We start from the raw sequence: 21,687 nt of genomic DNA, 5'->3' as shown, positions 1-21,687 counted from the left end.
GTCAGATATGGCTGAAATGACTCAATGACAACAACAAAATATAGAATAGGTCCAAGAATCCCATGAATCCAAGAATCTTCTGATCTCCAGCCCCTGTGTATGTGCTGTGCTCTCTTGCTTGCCCTCCTTGGTTCATCATAGACTCCCACAGTTTTGGAATCTTATGGCTGTGTTTTGAGGCAGGGTTGGGTTGGCCATGTACATATCTCAAATTTGCCTGGGTTAAGCTGTGGAGAAGCAATATGATATAGTGGACAGAGTGCTGGCCTTAGAGTCAGTAGGGTTGGGTTACTATCCCACCTTTTTGCTTTTCAGCTGTGACTATGGACTAAGTCACATAGTCAGACTCTGGTCTTCAGTTTCCTAGTTCTAAGTTGGGGATCCTAACACTTGTACTGTCTCCCTCACAAGGTTGCTTGAAGAAAAGTATTCCTTAAACTTTAAGGCACTACAAAAGTGTTAGTGTTTGCTATTATACTGTATTGCATGAGTTCTGGAATCCTCAAGAAAATTGCTTTATGTGGCATCCATGCAGGCTGCTTGTTGACTAATAGTGCATCAATGTGTACTTCAAAATAAGTTAGCATATTTCAAAATAAAATTAGCATAACTGCCTGTTATGGAGCCCAAGGTGAACTCTGGGTACGAACTGTCAGAAGATTGCCTTGGATGACACCAGGCTCTGTTTTGTTTCTCTGGTTCTGCCTTTTGCCCGAGTGCTTTTCACTGAGGCCTCCCTTGTCATTTCTGTCCCAGTTTTCCCAACAGGAAGAAAAAAGACAGAAGGCTGAGAGACTTCAGCAACAGCAGAAACACGAGTCCCAGATGAGAGACATGAATACTCAGTGTGAGAGCAACGCGAGCGAGCTCCAGCAGCTGCAGGTAAAGGCACCGGCCCACAGATGGAAAATGTGGCTCTGCTGGTGACGGCTTCCCCTCCCCGCTCAGTGAGCGACTCCTAATGGGCACTTACTAAAGTCTTGTGGATTGATTAGTTGGTAAGGGGTTGGCATGATGGCAGCCTGTAGGAAGTGAGATCAATTGGACGCTCTTGGGCATTGCCCTGGTGGCTTTTAGTACCCATCTCAATGTAAAACCCCTTAGTATTTTCACTGTTCTCACTGTTTAATATATATTTCATGCTTAACATCTAGAGTAGATAGAAGTGTATATTTCCCTGGGTGTCCTTATTGTCACAAGACTAGTCCATAACAGGGACCTCTTGTCTTGGAGGGACAGGAGAGTTGACTTTAAGTTCTATTTGGCCCCAGAAGGCAGAACCAGGAGCAATGGATGTGTGAATAGGCAAATTAAGACTGCGGTAAGGGAAAGCTTTTGACGCTGGGAGCACTCCAGAAATTAAATGGCTGTCTCAGGAGATGGCAGGCTCCCGCTTACTGCAGGTCATGTAGCAAAGTTTGGCTAAAGACATGCGGATGTTGCCCAGAGCGTTCTAGTTTAGATATGGGTTGGAATGGATGGCCACTGAGCTGATTTTCACCTCTTAGATTTTGTGATGGGCCACTGTTGGCAATCAGGGCAGTTGATCCCCTGGTTTTCTAACTTCCCTTGATTATACTCTGTTATAGAATGAAAAGTGCCACCTCTTGGTAGAGCATGAAACCCAAAAGTTGAAGGCTCTGGATGAGAGCCATAACCAGAACCTCAAGGACTGGCGGGAAAAGCTTCGGCCGAGGAAAAAGGTAAGGGGGCCACTCGAGGAGACAATCAAATTGGATTCCAGGGAGTGCAGAATCAGTGGTATGATTCACTTGATTCGAGTGCCCAAATCTTGACCTTTGACCCTGTAGGTTCTCCCATTTTGAAGTCTTGTTATACTGTCCAGAGCATGTATTTCAAATGAGAAGGGTCTATGGTTTGTTTTGTTTTTGTTTTTGTTTTAAATTTCCTTTTGAAGTGAACCTCAAATTGCTAACTAAGGAATGATTTAAAATATATCAATAGGGCATGTTAAAACTAGTTTCGCCTCAACCCTTTAAAACTAACAGGACAGAAAAATGCTAGAATTAAGAAAGTAGTCCTACAGCCCTGTTACTTTATCATGCCGAAACTCAGAGGCTTTTCTTACGGTGTGCTACGTAGGGCTAGAATCAAGAAGTCATTTGTTCCATTCCCCATCCCAGAAGAGCTTTATTTCATATTCTTCCCTGTCCTATTTTTAAATTTTTTATTCATTTTAAACTTAAATACCACATGAGAGGGAAAAAAGAACATTTCCATGTATACAATAGAACATAAAGAGGCAGGATTCAATATTAAACCAATTATTTCCATTTCAGACAGTTCACTTTTTTAAAACTATGTAATAAATCCTCCACAATGTTTTTAAAGCTATTGAGCTTCTCTGTGCTTTTTTCTAAGCTTTCTTTTGTTCTCTGCTCTGCACTTTTTTTCTCCCTCACTCTGTGCCCCACCCTAGAGAAGCCTACAATTAATATATGTATATTATTATTACTGTTATTACAATGAATATATATGGTGTGTGTGTAATATACACATGTACAATACATATATGTAAAACCATACTATACATACTGTTCATTATGAGTTCTTTCTCTGGAGGTCAAGAGCATCTTCCTTCATAGGTCCAGGTCTTTCCATGTTTTTCTAAAGTCAATTTTCTCATCATTTCTTATCCATCACAATCGTATACCACAGTTTGTTTAGCGTCTCTCCAGATGCCCTTCGGCATCTATCATTTTAACCAATAGGACAGGTGTAAGATAATATCTCAAAATTGTATTAGTTTGCTTTTCTCTCATCAGCAGTTATTTGGAACATTTTTTCCTGTGACCTCTTCCCACTATTATTTCAGTCAAACTGGCCTAGATGTACTAGCTGCCCTCATTCTTGGTCTGTACTTCATGCATTGATATAGGTTGTCCCCCATGCCTGGACTTCACACAATCCTCATTTTTGCCTGTTAAAATCCTTCTTCTTCAAGGCCCAACTCAGGTACCACTTCTACTATGAAGCTTTCTCTGATTGCCCCAGCTGAGGCAGATCTCTCTCCTGTCTATTCTTTATCTGCTGGCTTCTTTAACCCTACCTTCTGGCATGTTTGTGTACATCATGTCTCCCCATTAGACTAAGTTCTGTGAGGATAGGGACTCTTTTGCATTCCTAGCATCATAATAATAGTCATAATAAAAATAATAAATGTTCGTTGAATTTGAATTTGTTGAATATTATCCCTGTTAGGTAATTCCCTTCTAATTTAAAATTTCCGAAGTATAATCTCTAGCCTTCTTGACAGTGTGCCCTAGTGACAGCTGCTACTTAGAAACCTCTTTCACTTTCCTTATCTGTAAAATGGGAACGATGTCCCTGGAACGACATCATAGGCCTAGAGTGAAGATTAAATGAGAGACTGGATGTAAAGATTGTTGTAAACCTTAGAATACTCTGCACCTTTCAGCTCCAGAGACAGCCTTGTGTGAGGGACAGACTAGGTTGGGATCCCCTTACTGAAATTTACTTGTTATGTGACCTGCAAAATGAGGATAATGCCTGTCCTACAGGGTTGGTGGTCGTGAAAGATTCAAATGAAATCATGTATGGGAAGCACTTTCCAAACTTTAAAGGCAGCACAATATAACTGTCAATTAGATAGGACGGGATTGGCCTTGGGATTGCATCAGAGTAACAACAACAAAAATCATTAGCATCTGTATAGTGTATAATGTTGGCTTTGTGCTTTGCAAATATTATCTTGCTTGATCCTCACAATAACCCGGGGAGGTGCTGTTCTTATCCCCATTTTACAGTGAGGAAACTGAGGTACAGAGAGGTTAAAGATGACTTACCTAGGATCACACATAGCGATTGTGTGTTTGAGGCCAGATTTGAACTTGGGACTTCCCAACTCCCAAGGTCAGTGCTTTAACCGCTGTGCCATTCAGCTGTCTACCCCCTATCAATGTGGATTTGTATCTTATCTGAAAGAATTGAGTAGGGAGGGAGAGAAAAAATGACCTATTTGAGGTCACACTGCTAGGAGGTTTCATAGGCAGGACTTGAACCAGGTCTTCTTGACTCCTAGGCCGATTTTCTATCCAATATACCATGCTCCCTCTTCAGAGGTTAAGCTATTACTATGAATAATGCCAAATTAATTTTCTTCCTATTGTACTGTTGTACTTTGAGTGTTCTTTTATTTTGTCTTCAGTAGAAACAGCTGTCCACCACCATGTCTACAACCACCTTTCACATCCCTCCTTGTAATGTAGCTGGATGACTTTTTTCCCTGAAATAGTCAGTTGATTCTCATTTTAGAATTCTGAGCTACTGAGAGCCTCTTTTGTACTTTTTGTACTAGTTGCTCAAAACAGACACTTATCCCCATCTCTCACAATGAAATGATTGGTTTTTCTGCCAGGGCACCCTTTGTACTTGCAATGTGTGTGTATGTATATATTGTCATGGCTTGCAAATTATGGTGACGAGGTCACTATCAGCAACTGCTTCTCCCAAAGGGTCAGATCTGAAAGCCACCCTAGGCTCCAGATAAGCTGGCAAAATTGTTGACATTCAGGGGATGAGGAGGCATTTGCCCTGTTGCTTCTATTTGCCTATTCCTGGAATATGTAATACTAGATTTCCTATGTTACTGTGACATTTGCAATTTAAACAGTTTTCATTAGTTATATGGTCAGAATCTTAACTGGGGAGAAGGTCAGTTTGAATAGACAGAATTCTGGATATTTAAAAAAATACACTTCTAAGTACATTGACAATCCTTAGGTTTAAAAAAAGAATTTAATGCATTTTTTTGGTACCTTCTGTTTTTGTATCACCTAGACTTATCCTTCTCTGCCTCTCTTCCCAGAGAGCCATTCCTTACAAGAATTTTTTTTTGAAAGAAGAAAACAAAATCAGCAAAGCATATGTTAACACATTAAAAAAAACCACAACAATGCAGTATGCAGTGTTCCACATGCAAGGATCTGTTTTCCTCCCACTCACTCCTGCAAAGGAAAGGGGGGGAGGAGGTGTCTTCTCATTTTTCACCTTTGGAGTCAAGCTTGTTCTTTATGATTTGATGACATTCAGCTTTCACTGTTTTGTGGTGGTGGTTCTTTCTATTTGCATTGTCATGTGTATATTGTTTTCCTGGCTCTGCTTACTTCATTTTCCATCAGTATGTGTCAGGCCCTGTCCCTAAATGCTGGGAATGCACATATATGCAGAAAGAAAGATAGCTCCTGCCTTCAAAGAGCTTAAATTCTAATGGAGAAAGACAAAATGGGGAGGGTAGCTGGGGGCAGGATAAAGAAAGTCTGGAGACTTGGGAGTGGATCCTAGAGATGAATGAACACCTGACTGGGCTGGGTGTTTTCCTTAAAAAGGAGGTTCTGGGACAAAGCAGCCAATCATTAGAAGTGGCCCCAGGGGCAGAGGGTAGAGAAACCAATACTGACTGTGGAGTTTTCTTGGCAAGGATACTGGAGTGGTTTGCCATTTCCTTCTCCAGTGATGTAAGGCTAACAGAGATTAAGTGATTTGCCCAGGGTCATACAGTTAGTAAGAGTCTGAGGCTTCCTGACAACAGGCCCAGGGCTCTATTCACTGAGCCACCTAGCTGCCTCCAACAGTGCCTTAGTGAGATTTAATTAATTAATTGGTTTATTAATTATTCATTTAGTAAGGTTTAATAATGTTGCTAGATATAGCTTCTTGGGAATCTTCTTTAATGTACAAATAAAAGTTATTTATAATTAGTACACTGTAAGTAAATGGCATTTCTTTTTTCTCTTTAATTTTACTTTATTTTTAAAAAGTTTTATTGTTCTCTTTTTTTATGTACTTCAGTCATTTCCCTTGAACATCCTTCTACCCAAACCTTTTTTTGGTTTTCCCCAAATTTATCAATTTATTTTTCAGTTTTCAACATTCACTTCCATAAGTTTTAAATTTTTTCCCCCTCCCTCCCTCTCCCCTCCCGAAGATGGCCTGCAATCTTATATGGGCCCCACATATACATTCCTATTAAACACATTTTCACATTAGTCATATTACATAGAAGAATTTTAGCAAACGGGAGAAACCATGAGAAAAACAAAACATAAAAGAGAAAATAGTCTGCTTTGTTCTGCATTTTGACTACATAGTTCTTTCTCTGAATGTGAATGGCATTTTGCATCATGAGTCCTTTGGAAATGTTTTAGGTCCTTGCATTGCTAAAAAGGGCTAAGTCTATTAAAAATAATCCTCACATACTCTGGCTGTTACTGTGTATAATTCTCCTGGTTCTGCTCACTACATTCAGCATTAGTTCATGTAAGTCCTGGTTTTTCTGAAGTTTACCTGTTTGTCATTTCTTAGGGCACAATAGTATTCCACTACATTCATATACCACAGCTTGTTCAGCCATTCCCCAATTGATGGGCATCCCCTTGATTTCCAGTTCTTGGGCACCACAAAAAGAGCTGCTAAAACTATTTTTGTACATGTGGGTCCTTTTCCCAATTTTATGATCTCTTTGAGATACAGCTCTAGAAGTAATATTGCTGGGTCAAAGGGTATGCACATTTTTATAGCCCTTTGGGCATAGTTCCATACTGCTCTCCAGAATGCCAAACCTTTTCTTTTAACAATGAAAAACATTTAAGCAAAAAACAAACACAATGATCATTTCTGACAGCGTATTCCTCATTTCATACCCATAGTCCATACCTGTCTACTGACAGAAAGAAATTGAATTTCAAGATCAGTTCTCTAGAACTTAATGAATTAATGAATGAAGCCTTCTATAAGTGTTTCCTATGTGTAAAGCACTGTGCTAAGCGGGGGTACAAACAGAAAAGTAAGACAATCTCTGCTCTCAAGGAGCTCGCATTCTAATGAGGGAGATAACGCATATGGAGAGTTTCAGGTACATGTCTGATGGTAAGGCCCCATGGTCTTTAGGTTACAACAACAAAGCACATGATAACACCTCTTCTTTAATACCATGTCCATTGATTAAATCATATCAGATTCTGATGTTGAATCATTTGACAGTGGCAAGGAATTCAGTGACAAAAATTTTCTCTTTTGGGTCTTCAGGAGAATTGACTGTAGGACTAGCAGGAGGTGTCATTCATTGTCATGATGTAATTTCATTCATTACAATTCATCAGTTTGGCAGCTTTTCACTTCCATTGTTGTTTATCAGAGCCTTTGTGCGTACGGTTCTCTTGGTTCTTTACCCTTCATTTCAAGTTTCCAGTGTTTTCCTGAGTTCCTCATATTTGCTGTTTCTCTGGTGTAATAACATTTGTTCAGTTTGTTCAGTCTTTCCCCAATTCATGGACACCCATTTTATAAAGCCTGTGAGATGTTTTTTCCTCTTAAGTAGGTTAACCGCTGCAGCTATAATCTTGTTCATACTAGCTACTTGCTCAACAAATGCTCATATATGGTCAGTATTTGCAAAGGTCAGCACAAGCTCAATGAGCCTTTGTCTAAATTATCATCAGTTTCAAATTGGTGGAATCTAAAGTTAGTTATGAAACTGTACCCCACTCCACGTAGTTTTCCATGATATATCCGGGTGTTTTGTTATAGGCTAGGAAAGGATTGGGTTCACAATTTAATGTGTATTTCCATAGTATCTTAATCTTGCTTTGAGATGGAGATAATTAATTAGAATCAAACTCGACTGGAGGAACAAGATCAAATCAAATGATTTTTCTGTTAACATAACTGCTTTTCGAAGTTGGGAAAGCTTTTAGAGCAGTAGGAAAATGAGCCAAGAAAAAGAAGCAAATGTAATATAGGCCAAATCCTAACAAATCCTGCATGAGTCTAGGTCCCAGCCAGTGGCCCCCTGGATTCAAGGAGTGTTCAATACAATGAAAGGCCTGTTGAGGGCTGGACTTGGACACCCCCTTGAAGGTCACTGATGGGATTTGACCTGGACAATTACAAGTGCTTGTTCTCAAGGCAGACTAGTTCTTGAATGCTACTTGAATCCAGCTGACTTCTCTCCTTCCTTAGTGGACAAATCTCTGCTGATTTTCCTCTCCATGTTTTTCTTGACTCACTAGACTGTTTTAATACCAACCGTTTTACATTTGCATTGAGCTTCCTTGCAATCCCTGCCCAAAGCTGTAGCCTGTGGTTCCCTTTAAATTGCTGCCTAGATCTGGCACAGGGAAGGAAGTGCTGTTTATACTATGTCAGGGTAATCAGCAATAGAAAAGGAAATGGGGAGGACATAGTTATGTGACTTGTGAGTGAGGCCAAGGAGGGGAATACCCTGATAAAAGCTTTCTGGGTTCTGGCAGGGGTTTTGAAATATTCACCTCTCCAAAGGCTGTGTAAACTCTGGCTTTGGCACTGCTTTAAGATATTGTTTGGGGAAGTGCTGTTCCTTCTTGGGTGTTCAGATATAGTTGTTTTTTCATTCATTCATTTAACAAATATTTAATACCTCTGCTTTTCCCAAGGCTCTGGAGGATGACCTGAATCAGAAGAAACGTGAACAGGAGATGTTCTTCAAATTGAGTGAGGAGGCTGAATGCTCGAATCCCAACTCACCAAACAGACTTGCCAAGTTTTTTCCATTCAGCTCCTCAGAAGCTTCCTAAAGTACAACTGGTATGAGGCAGCAGGCTTCCAAACAGCGGACAGGCCTCTTCATTGCTCTTGTTCTCTTTGGACAAGTAACTCAGGGCCTACAACATCCATTGCTTCTAGAATGCCAGCCTAACTCTAGAGCCCTGAACCATCTGCCTCAGCTGTGCTAAGAATTGCCATCTACTGGTTCCTGATTTTTCTCAGTCCATTCTCAATGGATGAATTTTTTATGTGTCCTTATCTTATTCTGTGTCACCTGTTTCCATCTGATACCCCCCAAAGCATTTATTTGCTTCACCTGAAGACCTAAGTCATCCTCATTTTGGGTATTGGTGGGATCGAAGGCCAAGAGAAGGGGCAAATAATGTGTGGATTAGAATTCCCTTCCTTTTATCCAAAAAATAGTAATTTTTCTCACTAGAGAGAGTCTAATTCTGCTTTTGACTAGAGTATTAGATATAATGGGCCCTGTTGGATCCAACACTTTGAGCATGGAAATTGGTTCTTTCATGTTGAAATTCTAGGCGATCTCTTTAATCAGTTATTCTATATGTCTTTTTTTGTATTGGAAGAGGAGTCTCAAAATGGAATCATTCCTATGTACCAATCATTTTGGAGCTGAACAAAAGCCTATGATGTAGCCAGAGGGCGATTTCTCTTGCTTTGTGTCTTTATAATACTTCATAATTGATTATCCCAGACTTCTTTTTACTTTGCAGGTGGGTGGAGGAGGGGAAAGAATGCCATCACTCATATTCGGGAAAGAGTCTGCTTGGAGTCATCACATTGTGCTTGAGAATGTTTTGTGCCATTTCATTCTTCATATATAAGCCATTCCCAATATAGGCTGGGACTGCTTCTGTAATGGGCCTGTTCTGAGCAAAAAAATGTTGCATGTACCTGAATGTATTCTCATCTAAGATCACAAATCATTTGCTATTAAGCACAGATTTTAGATAAGTAAGAAATCAATAAGAAAAAAAGCTGCCTGTTGACATTATAAGTTAACAGAGGAAGAAAAAGGGATGCGTTTTGTTACAGTGAAGTTCTTTCTTCAGGTACACATCAAAACAGGAAATGTTTCCTACTGTAGTGTTCTCTCGCCAACATCCCACCTGAATGTGGGCGTGGACAAGATCCCTGGCCTTCTTATTGTGCCAATCCTCTGACATCACCGCCATTGCTAGTTGAAAAGGCCATCAGTGCCCAATGGCAGCTAGCAGACTCTTGAACTTTTCTCCTTTCTGGGAAGAAAGCAACAAGAGAAACCAAGGTAAATGTGAGGCATAGGCTTCAGTTGGAATAATTTTGCAGTGTCTGGTTCTACTTCCATTTATTGGAGCCCTTTTTTCCTGCTTGCTTTCTGCCTATGACACTGTTTTTTGAGCCATGAGATGCTTTTAAAGATGTAGTTCTGAGTCACAAATGGAATACTGAGATGCCAATGTATCTTTTAAACTGGTCCCAAGATTCTGGTCATCAGACAATTCAGTCTAAATATGAAAAAAGAGAGTATAACTGTGTTCAAATGATTTCCCAAGGAACTTTCCCTTTTTTTAAACCATCTGTTAAGTTTTCAGTCAATACTGAATCAAAATAATTTGGGGGGTAAGTTCTAGGAAACATATGGGCATCCTGTAGTCTGGTCATCTGTTCTGCTACATATCTGGTTATAGAGAGGTCAGTAAACTCTCCAGAAGACTACTTTGTTTTGGCTCAGACTACTACCAAAGTGTATGTGTAACACTTTGCATTCTAAAACAAACACTGGCTATACTGGTTGTGATTTTTTGTGGGGGGGAGGGGAGTGAAAAGACTATCAAACCACTCAATTGTGATTAAGCATTTGGGGATGTTTAAGTTTTTCTTGATATGTAAAGCAAATATCCAGTGAAGATGCTTTGCAGGAAGACATTAGCTTTATCATAATATTCATGCTGTAAGGCAAACATTCATTTCTTTGACAACTGGCGTAAATATGATTTTCAGGCATCAGTGATAAATGTGTTTAGAGTTAAATCAGTGCTTTGGAGGAAGGCTCTCTATCCTGCTCCAACATACTACATCACTTTCCCCTATTTCATTAGGGTCCATAGTAATTGCATAGCTTAGCTATTAGGAAGATTTTGAAGTGGCAGTATGAAAAAAAAAAAGAATATCAATCCACTTCAGCCAAATGATGCCAACTTCAATGAAAGATCAGGCAGATGTGGCTTGGTCCTTTGTTTACAGTTTTTCGTTTTGTGATTATGAATATGTGTGGGGGAGCAAAAATAAATTGCGTAAGAAACCTTTCACTTGGTTTTTTTTTTTTTAAGGGGGGAACAATGTAGTTGCTCCAGGATTGCCTGTGTCCCCTAATTTTTGTGCCTTTCCCTTGTGCTCTGTTTAGCTTTCACAGCATTACGGTCGTACCAAGACACAGCTTTGTCTCTGAGAAGGCAGGCAATCGTAGTACTGAAAAGTTTTTTTTATTAAAAACTAAACAACCCAACTGAAATGTTCCCCCCCTTTTTAGATAATCTTTGTTAAAGTAAATGAAACTAACTTATATTTTCTCTTTTTAAGAGAGAGGTTATTTTTATGTAGTTCCAGTATTTTATTCAAAGCTGTTTTGTAAAGTGTTTGCCATGGAATAATCATGGTTATGTAAATAAGCTCTTAATAAAGTAACAAGGTGAAAAACTATGTTTTGGGGTGTTCTTTATTGAATATAAGAAATGCAGAACAGATTCACCTTTACCTACAGCATCTATTTTAACAGATATTTTTCAACCTGTATCTTAAACTTTCTCTGGACAAGTGTCTCCATGATGAAAGGAAAGATCTAGTGTCAGATTCCATACTAGAATAAGGAATTCTTACTTGTACTTGTACAGCAGAACCTAAGACCAATAAACAGAAGTTGAAGAGAAGCCACTTTGGGCTTAAGAAAAACTTCCCAACATTTAGAAGCATCCCAAAGTGAAATAGGTAACTCAGGAAGCAATGGGTCTCTCCTGAAGGTTCTTGAGCACAGCCTATCAACCGTGTCCTGAAGGAAAGTTTGAGTCTGGTAGTTTGGACTGGGTGGTCTGCGAAGTTTTTTTTAGCTTATGGACTGACTGTGTGCTTTTGGGCTTTCCCTACTATGCCTATGTTTGGTTTTTCTTATATATTCTACCAAACAAATCAAGAAGTAGAAAAACCAAAACCAAACGCTACTTGAGACACTTTGCACTATCTTTTAAAAGGGAAAGGAAGAGGGATAAGAAAGTCTGCGACCTGGGTTTCCTTCAAACTTGCCAAGGTCAACACCCATACAAATACTCAAATGAAATTTCAGTTTTTGAAGCTTGGCCACCAGGTGGCGATGGAAAATAACTGTGAGTATGTCATATGGGCTGGAGACCACCAGGTGGCGGTGAGTACATAGGGCTCACATGGCCCTCTGCCTGGCCTTGCTATTGCAAGGGAGTTAAAAACAAGCTCAGCTTTGCCGGCAAGGCAAACATCTTAATCCGACAGCAAAGAAAGCAAAGGCATTTTCCCCAAGATGGCAAACTTAGACAACCTAATATGGTTTGTACATCATGAAGAACTGAAAGTTTCCATGGTAATGACTGTATAAATATAATGTGAATTCATGAAGGGATTGGGAGCACCCCCTTAGTGGTTAAGCTCCAACTAAAACTATCATGAATCTATGTATGCACTTACATGTGAGCCCCTTAGCAGAATGCAGGTTCCTTCGTTTCCTTAGAACCTAGCAGAGTGAGCTACTAGCTGTCTGACCGTGGATACTGGATTGGGTTGGATGAAGAAGTCCAATATGGCTTGGGATCATACTGAATTTCATACCTCATGGAATGTATAGGTTCTAGTTTAGTAGAATTATTTTACTTCCAAACAGCCCATTGATCATGGATTAACTGAAATCCCATCATTCTAAGGACAGCAATTAACATTTTTGTATCTAGACCTTTTCCTATCTTGACTCATCAAACCTCCCCAACTTCTAATCTTTAATTTCTCCCTATTAGCTCCTTTACCTGCAGTCTACAAATATGGTTAGGCCTAACCTAGTTTTAAAGATGTTCACTTGATCATACCATCTCCTTGAGAGCTTGTCCTATACCTCTCCTCTGCTGCATAGCCAAACTCCTGGAAAATGCCTTCTTTAAGCCATTGACTCTGTCTTCTCCACCCCTCCACCCTCCATTTACTTTTCAGTTCTTTGCAACTGAAATCTAGCTTCATCACTCAACTGAAATTGCTCTCTCCAAGGTCACCAATGATCTCTAAATGACTACATCTAATGGCATACACTCGAATCTCCCTCATTCTTTTTGACCTCTCTGCATCAGATTCTACTGCCCATCCCTTCCTCCTGAATACTCCTTCCTCCCTGGGTTTTGAAGACACAGCTTTCCCAGATCTCTTCCTACCCTTTTGTCTGTACCTTCCAAGGGACTGGACCAAAAAGTGTTCTTAATCTGGAGTCCAAAAACTTTTTAAAGAAATATTTTGATAACTTTTTAATCACAACAAGATGTGTTCATTAAAGTACCTACTATGTACCAGGCATTGTGCTAAGTACTGGGGTTTTTAAAGAAAGGCAAAAAACAAAACAAAAACCAAAAACAAGCCCCAGATCTCAGGGAGTTCAGTGTAATGAAAAGACAACATGCAAATGACTATGTACAAATAATCTTAAGTAGTTAAATTGGAGATAATCAACTGAGGGAAGGTCTTTAGGGAGGATTAGGAAACATTTCTTATAGAAAGTAGGATTTTAGTTGGGCTTGAAGGAATCTAGGGAAGCCATGAGGTAGAGGTAAGGAGGGAGAGTATTCCAAGTAGGGCAGCCAGCCAGAAGTGGCATGGAGCTAGACTTGAGTATCTTGTGCAAGGAACAGCAAGGAAGATTGGATTGAAAAGTATGTGGGGGTTGGGAGGGAGGGAAGATCTCCAAGGTAGGATAGTTATGAAGGTTATGAAGGCCTTTGAATATGAAAGGATTTTAAAATTTGATCCTGGAAGTGATAGGGAGCTAATGGTGAAGGGCGGGGGGAAGGGAAGGTGATATGGTCAGACTTGGCATTTTAGAAAGATCACTTTGACAGATGAATGGAGTAGGGACTAGAATTGGGAGAGATTTGGGGCAGGTCGCCAATAAGCAGGCTATTGCAATGGTCCTGGCATGAGATGATGAGCGCCTGCCTGTACCAGGATGGTGGCAGGATCAGAGAGAAGGGGCCAAATTGGAGATATGTTACAAAGATAAAATTGACAAGCCTTGGCAATAGATTGTGAATGAGGGTGAGAGGAATAAGTCAAAGATAACACCTAAACTGATGCTTTGGGGACTGGGAAGATGATGGTACTCTTAAGAGTAATAGGGAAGTTAGGAAGAGAGGAGGAGATTGTGGGTGGTGTAACACTTACAGGTGGTAGGAGATAATGAGTTCAGTTTTAGATACGTAAGATTAATATGTCTACAGGACATCCAATTCAAGATGGGCAGCAGGCAGTTGGAGAAGTAGGACTGGAGTGCAAAAATATTTATAGCAGCTCTCTTTGTGGTGGCCAAGAACTGGAAATCAAGGGGATGCCCATTAGTTGGGGAATGGCTGAACAAGGTGTGGTATATGAATGTAATGGAATACTAATGTGCTATAAGAAATGATGAATGAAAGACTTTAGAGAGGCCTGGAAGGACTTAAATGAACTGAATCTGAGTGAAAGGAGCAGAACCAGGAGAACTTTGTACACAGTAACAACTACAGTGTGCAAGGAGAGGAATTTTTCTGGTAGACTCAGCCCTTCACAGCAATGCAAGGACCTAAAAAATTCCCAATAGACTCTTGAGGCAAAGAGTGTTCTACATCCAGAGAAAGAACTATGGAATTGGATTGCTGAATGAAGCAGACTATTTTCTCTTGTGTTTTTTTTTCTCATGATTTCTCCCATTCCTTTTAATTCTTCCATGCAACATGACTAAGGTGAAAATGTATTTAGTAAAAATGTATGTGTAGAACCCATGTAAGATTGCATGCTTTCTGGGGAAGGGAGGGGAAAAAGAGGGAAAAAGGAGGGGGTGGAAGGGGGAGGAAATCTAAGATTTATGGAAGTGATTGTAGAAAACTGAAAACAAATTAATAAAAAGAGAAGTGGGACTGGAGGTCAGGAGAGAGATTGGATCTGAAAATCATCAGAAGAAAAGATTACTGAAACTACTGGAGTTGATGAGATCACTCAGTGAAACAGTACCTAGGGAAGACAAAAAAAAAGGGCTCATGACCACACCCAGATTTAGTTATAATTGGTTTACTTTGTATAAAGGTGATAGTGAAACTATCCCATTTGGTTCTGATCCCCATAGTAGATGAGAACGTTTTGATTCAATCAAACAATCAGAACTGAGTTTGAACTGGCTCCTTGTGAGAGATTGGATCCCACTCTTTATCAATTTGTATAAAAGGAAGAAAGTAGAATTGGGATGAGTGAGTGGAGAAAGATTCTGAGCCACTGGATTCAAGAGGTTGGAGGAGCAAAGGGAATACTGAACAGTGGAAGACAAGGAAGTATCTAGGAGAATTGCATCTTGGAGAAGAGGACCCAGGATGAGTCAAGTCCCAATCAAAGGTCAGCTCTATAGATATTACAGTATAATCTCCTGTTTCCTTACCCAAACGTCTCCTGTAAAATGAACTTTGCCTCAACCACTAACCAAGAGTTAGAAAGAGATTTAACATAAGGTTAGGCAAAAAGCCTATATGTCAGGAATTTTCTTAACTAGGGCTCTTTGCACTTATTACTGAACTCTGAACTTTTCATCTAAAACTTTGTAAAGGTGAAAGCACCAAATGCACTTCAAGAGCCATAATATTTCCTTATAAGTTTAAAAATGAGCTTGCTATTAAAACATAATAGAAAATTTATTGTGCTAAGCACAAAAAATAATTTATAACCACATATTCCATATCATGCATTTAAAATCTTATTCTGAGACTGGATCAGTAGTTTTCATTTTTGTATCACAAGGATCGACACAAAAAAGGTTAAGGATTCCTGGGCCAGCTGATGTCTAAAGTCCCACTAGCGCTGGGGAACTGCATGCCCTCGGGCCCCTCCACCCATTTATTCCCCCTTCAGCATGCAGCGAGTGAACTTCCACCTCGCAGGGCGCAGAGCCCGGTACCTGCCAGTTCTCTGGTTCCTGCCTCCTGCCAAGGCCCGACCCAACATCCTCCACAAACCAACTTCTCCCTGCTCCCGCCCGCCCCCATTTTGCTACTGGGTACCTTCCCTATTCAGGCCCATACGACTCTAGACCCCTCCAACATAAAGAACCCCACAACCCAACCCTTCCTGCTCCGGGGCCTGATTCGCCCCTGGGGTTCCCCCGACACGAATTATTCTAGGTCACCCCTTAATTAAGCTCCGCGGCCCTTCTTCGGGGTGCCGGAGCGAACGGGGACAGATTGCGCATGTGCGGAAACTAGCCGCACGCGCAGGGCCTCACTGACTGTTAAGTCGTCTTGGAGTTTCCGCTCCTGTTTTAGGACTACGGTTTCCGACAGTCATCAAGGTACCCAAGTAGTTTCGGGGAAGCGCGCCGGAAGCACCGAAACCTACAAGGCCCGACCGCAGAGGCTAGTGGGATGTGTAGTTCATGAACGCCTCAATAACTCTCTTTACTCAGGAACCCCAATTCTGCCCAAAATGTAGCGGTCTTAACTCCCGACGAACAGAGTCAAGGTTAGGGCGTCCTCTGGAAGCTCAGGCTTAGGCTGCATTCGCAGGCGAAGGGATCAATCTAGAGCCAGGATTTCAATCCCAGGAAGCTCTGCGGCGGACAGGCCGCCCGGCTCGGTATGCCCTGTAGTTGGGCGCGGGGCTTCCTGGGAGCTGTAGTCCCCGAGTTGCGTTACGGCGTTGGCGGAGGGGAGGGCGGAGCTGCCGGCGGCCCGGGCGGGCGGGCAGCTAGAGAGAGTGCGATCGCCGCTGCCGCCGCCGCCGCCGCCGCTGCAGCCGCCACTATCGCCGCAGCCGCCGCCGCCGCCAGCTCCGGGGCCGTTCGCCGCTGCGGGGAGCGAGAGGCGGAGGCGGGGCGGGTGCCGCGATGGAGCCCGACTCGGTGATCGAGGACAAGACCATCGAGCTCATGGTGAGTGCGGCCCCGCCGGACCCTCGGCCCCGGGCCTGCCCAGCGCGATCGGAGGGCCCGAACCCTCCCACAGCCCCGATTCCGCCTCCCCTCCCCCCAGCACTCCCCGACGGAGGCCTGTCCTGGCTCCCCCCGCCCTCCCTTCCCACCCGATTCCTCTTCGGGTCTGATCTTTTTCTCCATTTCCCCTCCCTACTCCTGGCTCGCCGACCCGATCCAGGGATCCCCCTCCCCCCTCCAGTCCCCACTCTTGCTCCCGAGGACCCGTTGCCTGCTCCCTGGCCCGTGACCCCGACCCGCCGTCCGGGTGATCTCCCCTCCCCCATCCTGTCCCCTTTGCCCCTCCCCCCGCCTACCCCCACCAGGCAAACACACGCCCCCAGCACCCCAAAGGGTCTTCTTTCCGACCCCTTCCCCCTCAAATCCATCCTGGCTGATCCACCTAGTCCGGAGCCTTGGGCCGCCCCGCCCGGTCCGAGCCTGCACTCTCCCCCTCACCCCCATCCCTGCCCCCGCTGCATTTCTCGTGATTCCCTCCCCTTTTCCCCTCTAGACTAAGAGAGAGGTAGAAGAGAATGGAAAAGGAGGGTCAGGGAAGCCCCAGTCGCCATTGCTTCTCATCCTCCTCTTCCTCAAGCCTCGGAGGCCTCAGTGCACCCCCTTTCTCCTTCACCCTCAGTCTTGAAGTAGCTAACCCTCGTCCCCCCCGACCCGAGTAAGAGCGCAGAGTCTGTGAGTGCTCCGGATAATCGGTTGGGTGTATTCCGGGAGCTCGGTTTTCTGGGAGTGACTGATTTATAGCCCCGGATCTCCCGGGCTTCTCTGGTGACTGGATTATTGGGGTTGATCCGGACAAAGGGCTTCTGACATTCTGCGGAAATCCCGGCAGCTGCTTCACGCTGGAGGGCTCAGAGGCTTCTCTGAGGATACAGTATTTTAACTGAAAGGAAGAGTAGCTGTTTACTCATTTTTTTCTGTGTTTGCAGGGACAGTGAAGCCCTGATAGGCCCTTAGTACCTTCCAACTATTCTGCAAAAGCAAGAGGCTATGACTAATTGATGGGGTAAATCAGCCTTGTATTAGAAACCAGTGCGGGGTTAGGGAGCAGAGCTCCAGGCCTGGGGAAAGTGGATCTGGAACCAAAACAAGTCTTTGCAGAAATGGGTGACAGGATGGTATAAGGAAGAGTAACAGTAGTAGAAGTGGAGCATTTTAAAATTTCTTATTTCTCCCATGATGACTGACTGAAAGACGTATATATGGCAGGTGGTACCTGCCAATTTTAGCGGCTGAGGAAATCAATCATAGGGAATATGCTGGGTGGATAACTTAGTGCACATTCACCAGTATTTTAAGGCTAGTTTCTAGTCTAGGCTGTATTAGCTTCTCTACCCAGCACTTTTGCTACAGAAACCTTGATGGTTTCTTTGTATCTAGTCTAACAGTAACAAGTTTTTCCCTGAGTTGAAGGAAAGGAGGACAGAAATCACTTGTCAAATTATATCAGAAGGTTTTCATAGTCAGATTTTTCTCAATTCATGAATGCCTATTGAGTCAAAGATTCCACTAGGTAGGGTCAGTGACATCAGAGCCACTTCCACATTTAATGCTATAAATAATAAATGGTGACTACTCTGAATGCCCTTTGGATAGCTACCCAGTTTCAGTAGATGTTGATATATTAAGGACAGAGCCACATTTTTTTTTCAGATGGAAGTACAGTAGCTTAAATATGGAGGTAGCTCAATATCTACTGTCTTTTTGCTTTATTTAGATAACTAAATTTCCTCAGTGCTTTGAACACTAGAACCAGATCATTTTCCCCAGAAAGTTTTCAAAAAGTATATTTGTATAGTATATTTGTGGCATTAAAAAAAAACAAACCATGATATCGATCATTTATTGAGTAATTTTGCTTTTTAGCAGTATTTTATAGCCAGCAGTAATCTATTTAGGCATTTGATACACACTTACAGTATGTTATTCTGGCAAAAGATACTGTAACAAGGACTACCACTCATATATACTTAAACAGTATAAACATTTAAGATTGAAATTTAAGTCTAAACTTTTAAGCAGAATTTTTCATATTGAAACATTGTGAAACAAAAATGGTTTGATTAGGCTGATAATGAGCTGCATATCTTGGTAACTGAATACTTATTTTTTAAAAAAACTACAAATCATCTGTTTTCCTAATTACTTGGTTAAGTATAAATGAAGACCAACATCTTTATGTTAAAATGAACTTTTCAGTCTCAAAGCCTAAAATCTTAATCTTCTAAGGTTCAAACTTTAGACCACAAAAGTTTTTGACTAATGTGACAGTACTTGTCTCTGTTCTAACAAGACAGCCTTCTAAAGCTAGTGAAAAAAAATAAAAGCAAACTCTTTACCAGATGTACAACACATCTGGATATTCATAGAACATGTTTAATAACCCTAAAGCTATAAGGGGGTGCAGGTGGGGGTGGGGTAGAAGCTTCATCTAAGACTTTGCTGTTCTTTGTGGGATAAACTAGTTAAGACTATTAAAGCCTTTCCTCAAAGCCTTTTTTTTTGTACTTGTGTTGGTATATTAGGGCAGGTAAATATAATATATTTAAAGCTTGAGTGACAGTATCTACTGATAAATTAGAAATAGTATCAGTGGATCATTGCTTGAGACTTTTCTTTGGTTTATATTGGGGCAGCATCCTCATTCTATAAATAAACAGATCTTTTACACCAGTTTTTAAATTCTTTAATTGATAAGGAACTGTAGAGAACCCAATCGATCTACTACTGTGAAAGTTTAAAAAACCCAAAGCAGGAAAGTTTGTTTTATGAGTCCACTTAGGTAGTTGAATGCTTTTGTGTTCATAAAGTTTGTTTCATTACTTCGTTAAGGAGATAACTAGACCTAAAGTGTATGCTCTTTGCCAGTGAAACATGACCACTTATTTGATTTGATGGAATCTATGTTCTTCTATATTGCTTCTTCCTTCAGTTTTTTCTCTTTTTACCTCCTTTAGCTCTTCTGGCAATTTGCACTACTGTCACAAAAATAAAGTTAGTCTTTATTTATTCCAGAAATTAAGCACCTTGCCAAAAGTTCTTCCTCCACCCCCATAGGTGCTCTGTATCTGACACATAGGAAATATTTAATAATCCTCAATAAATTCAATTGAATTAATAATCCAGTCAGTAGATTATAGCATCCCTTTGGACTAAAGTTGTTTCCTTTGTAATTCCTCCCAACTCTCGGTTTAGGTTTACCTTTGGGACAATAGCTGTTGTTAAGTAGCTGACTAAAATCCAGAGTTTACAAAAACTCTTTATTGATGATGTGGATGCTGTCTTTTTGCAAAGGCCAATGGTGAGTAACTAACTCCCTTGGCTCTAGAGGCAGTCTGGAGATAATCAGGTAATTCCCTAGACACTACATAATGATTAATTAGTCTGGTATTTTAGAATTAAATTTTTTTCAACCTATATTAATACTTGCTTTATTCTCTTATTGATTGGAGAAAAGCACTTATGCCCAGTTGCTGAATCATTGGGACAATATGGGAATGTCTATAAAATTTACGTTTTTCCCTCCCTCCATTCTCACACTGGATATCACAGGGGCAGACTTAAAAGGGAAAAAAGGCAACATACATATTGTCACATAATATTTCTTTTCTTTTGGCTTCCAATTATGAATTGCATTTCAGCCAAGCATGAATAATAAGCCACAATGGGTACTGTGCAGGTTGAAGAGAAAGACTGACTTTGTATTGAGAGGGTAGCAGACTGGTGAAAGGAGGCTGGAGGATACAGGATTTGAAGAGCTTTCTCCCCCATACAGTGCATAATATATCGTTTGTTGTTGACTGATTTGTACTCTGAGCAAAGTGACCCCTGGGCAGTTCTTTTCATGTCTCTCATTTTTACCTTTCTTATCTTTAAATGAGCTTGCTACTTCCTGGACTTTGTTTTAAGGATGAATGGGGTAATATATAAAAAATACCTGGAACCCCCTTAAAAAGATCATCGTGGGAGCCAGTGTGTTCCAAATTGTATTCAGCAATCATTTTGAAATGGAATATGCTGAGAAGATGAAGGAAACTGTGCTGTGTGAATTTATGGGCATTTTCTTCGTTTTGATAACTTCTGTCTCTTTTGGGACAATATATGTGAAGCACTTTACAAATGTATACTATTACTGTGAGCTATTCTCCTTTTCTAAGTGGAGAAATACACACACACACACACACACACACACACACACACACGCACGCGCACACACACGATATATTTACCCCCAAAGAGGTTAGTTTCATTGAGGGGCTTATTTAGCAAGACACCGTTGCTGTCATATGCAGAGTAACATGTAGCCCAAATTAAACATGTGAATCCACACGGCAAATGAAATTGACATGGAGGCTGTCTTGGAATGCAGAAGCCGTATTATGCAGTGAAAAGAGACCTGGATTTGGAGTCTAAAAACATGAGTGTGAATGTGGAGTCTGCACTTTAGTATAGCTGTTTGAGCTTGGGCCAGTCACAGTCTTTCTTATCTGTAAAATAATGGGCATACAGTAGATACTCTAAAGATCGAACATTGACTAGACTCACATATAAAAATGAAGCTAAGCATATTTCTTGGCTCCTATCTTGTTCCTCTTAGTATTTAAAGGAGTTTTCCTGAACCTAACAAGGATGAACAATTACATATACAAAGAACAGAAAAATATGTAAAACCTTGAATCTGTCATCCTGTACTTTGTGGGGGTACTTAGAGAGACCATCTAATTGGACATGGTATACTTATCTGAGAGAGAGACATGGAGTCAAGATGAGGCCTTGGGGACGAAGCTACAAATGCGCATAATGGTGTTTGGGTCTCCTTGTCCTGTATCATTTGTACCTTGCTTCTTGAGATATAGCACAGGATAAATTCCAGTCAGTTGCAAATTCTTCCTATT

The 21,687-nt window shown here is 41.3% G+C and overlaps 2 protein-coding genes across 6 annotated transcripts in view; both read left to right on the top strand.

The window, feature by feature from the left end:
• Positions 1–11,271, top strand: part of STK10 (serine/threonine kinase 10) — a 126,529-nt gene extending 115,258 nt beyond the window's left edge. The window contains exons 17-19 of the mRNA XM_072630964.1: positions 757–882; positions 1,590–1,703; positions 8,454–11,271. Coding sequence (XP_072487065.1) covers positions 757–882; positions 1,590–1,703; positions 8,454–8,594 — 381 coding nt within the window. The 3' untranslated portion in view covers positions 8,595–11,271. The remainder of the gene's footprint in view (positions 1–756; positions 883–1,589; positions 1,704–8,453) is intronic.
• Positions 11,272–16,136: 4,865 nt separating this feature from the next.
• Positions 16,137–21,687, top strand: part of FBXW11 (F-box and WD repeat domain containing 11) — a 90,100-nt gene continuing 84,549 nt past the window's right edge. For 3 of the 5 annotated variants that reach the window (XM_072630970.1, XM_072630967.1, XM_072630965.1), the window contains exon 1: positions 16,563–16,735. In XM_072630970.1, coding sequence (XP_072487071.1) covers positions 16,691–16,735 — 45 coding nt within the window. In that variant the 5' untranslated portion in view covers positions 16,563–16,690. Of the gene's footprint in view, positions 16,157–16,561; positions 16,736–21,687 lie in introns of those variants that run through there. The other 2 variants (XM_072630968.1, XM_072630966.1) reach the window with 2 other exon arrangements.

This window comes from Notamacropus eugenii, chromosome 1 (genome assembly GCF_028372415.1).
Source record: "Notamacropus eugenii isolate mMacEug1 chromosome 1, mMacEug1.pri_v2, whole genome shotgun sequence".
In the NCBI taxonomy this organism is placed as follows: Eukaryota; Metazoa; Chordata; class Mammalia; order Diprotodontia; family Macropodidae; genus Notamacropus; species Notamacropus eugenii.
Note: the sequence above shows the minus strand (reverse complement) of the source record. Positions and strands in the feature narration are given on the sequence as shown.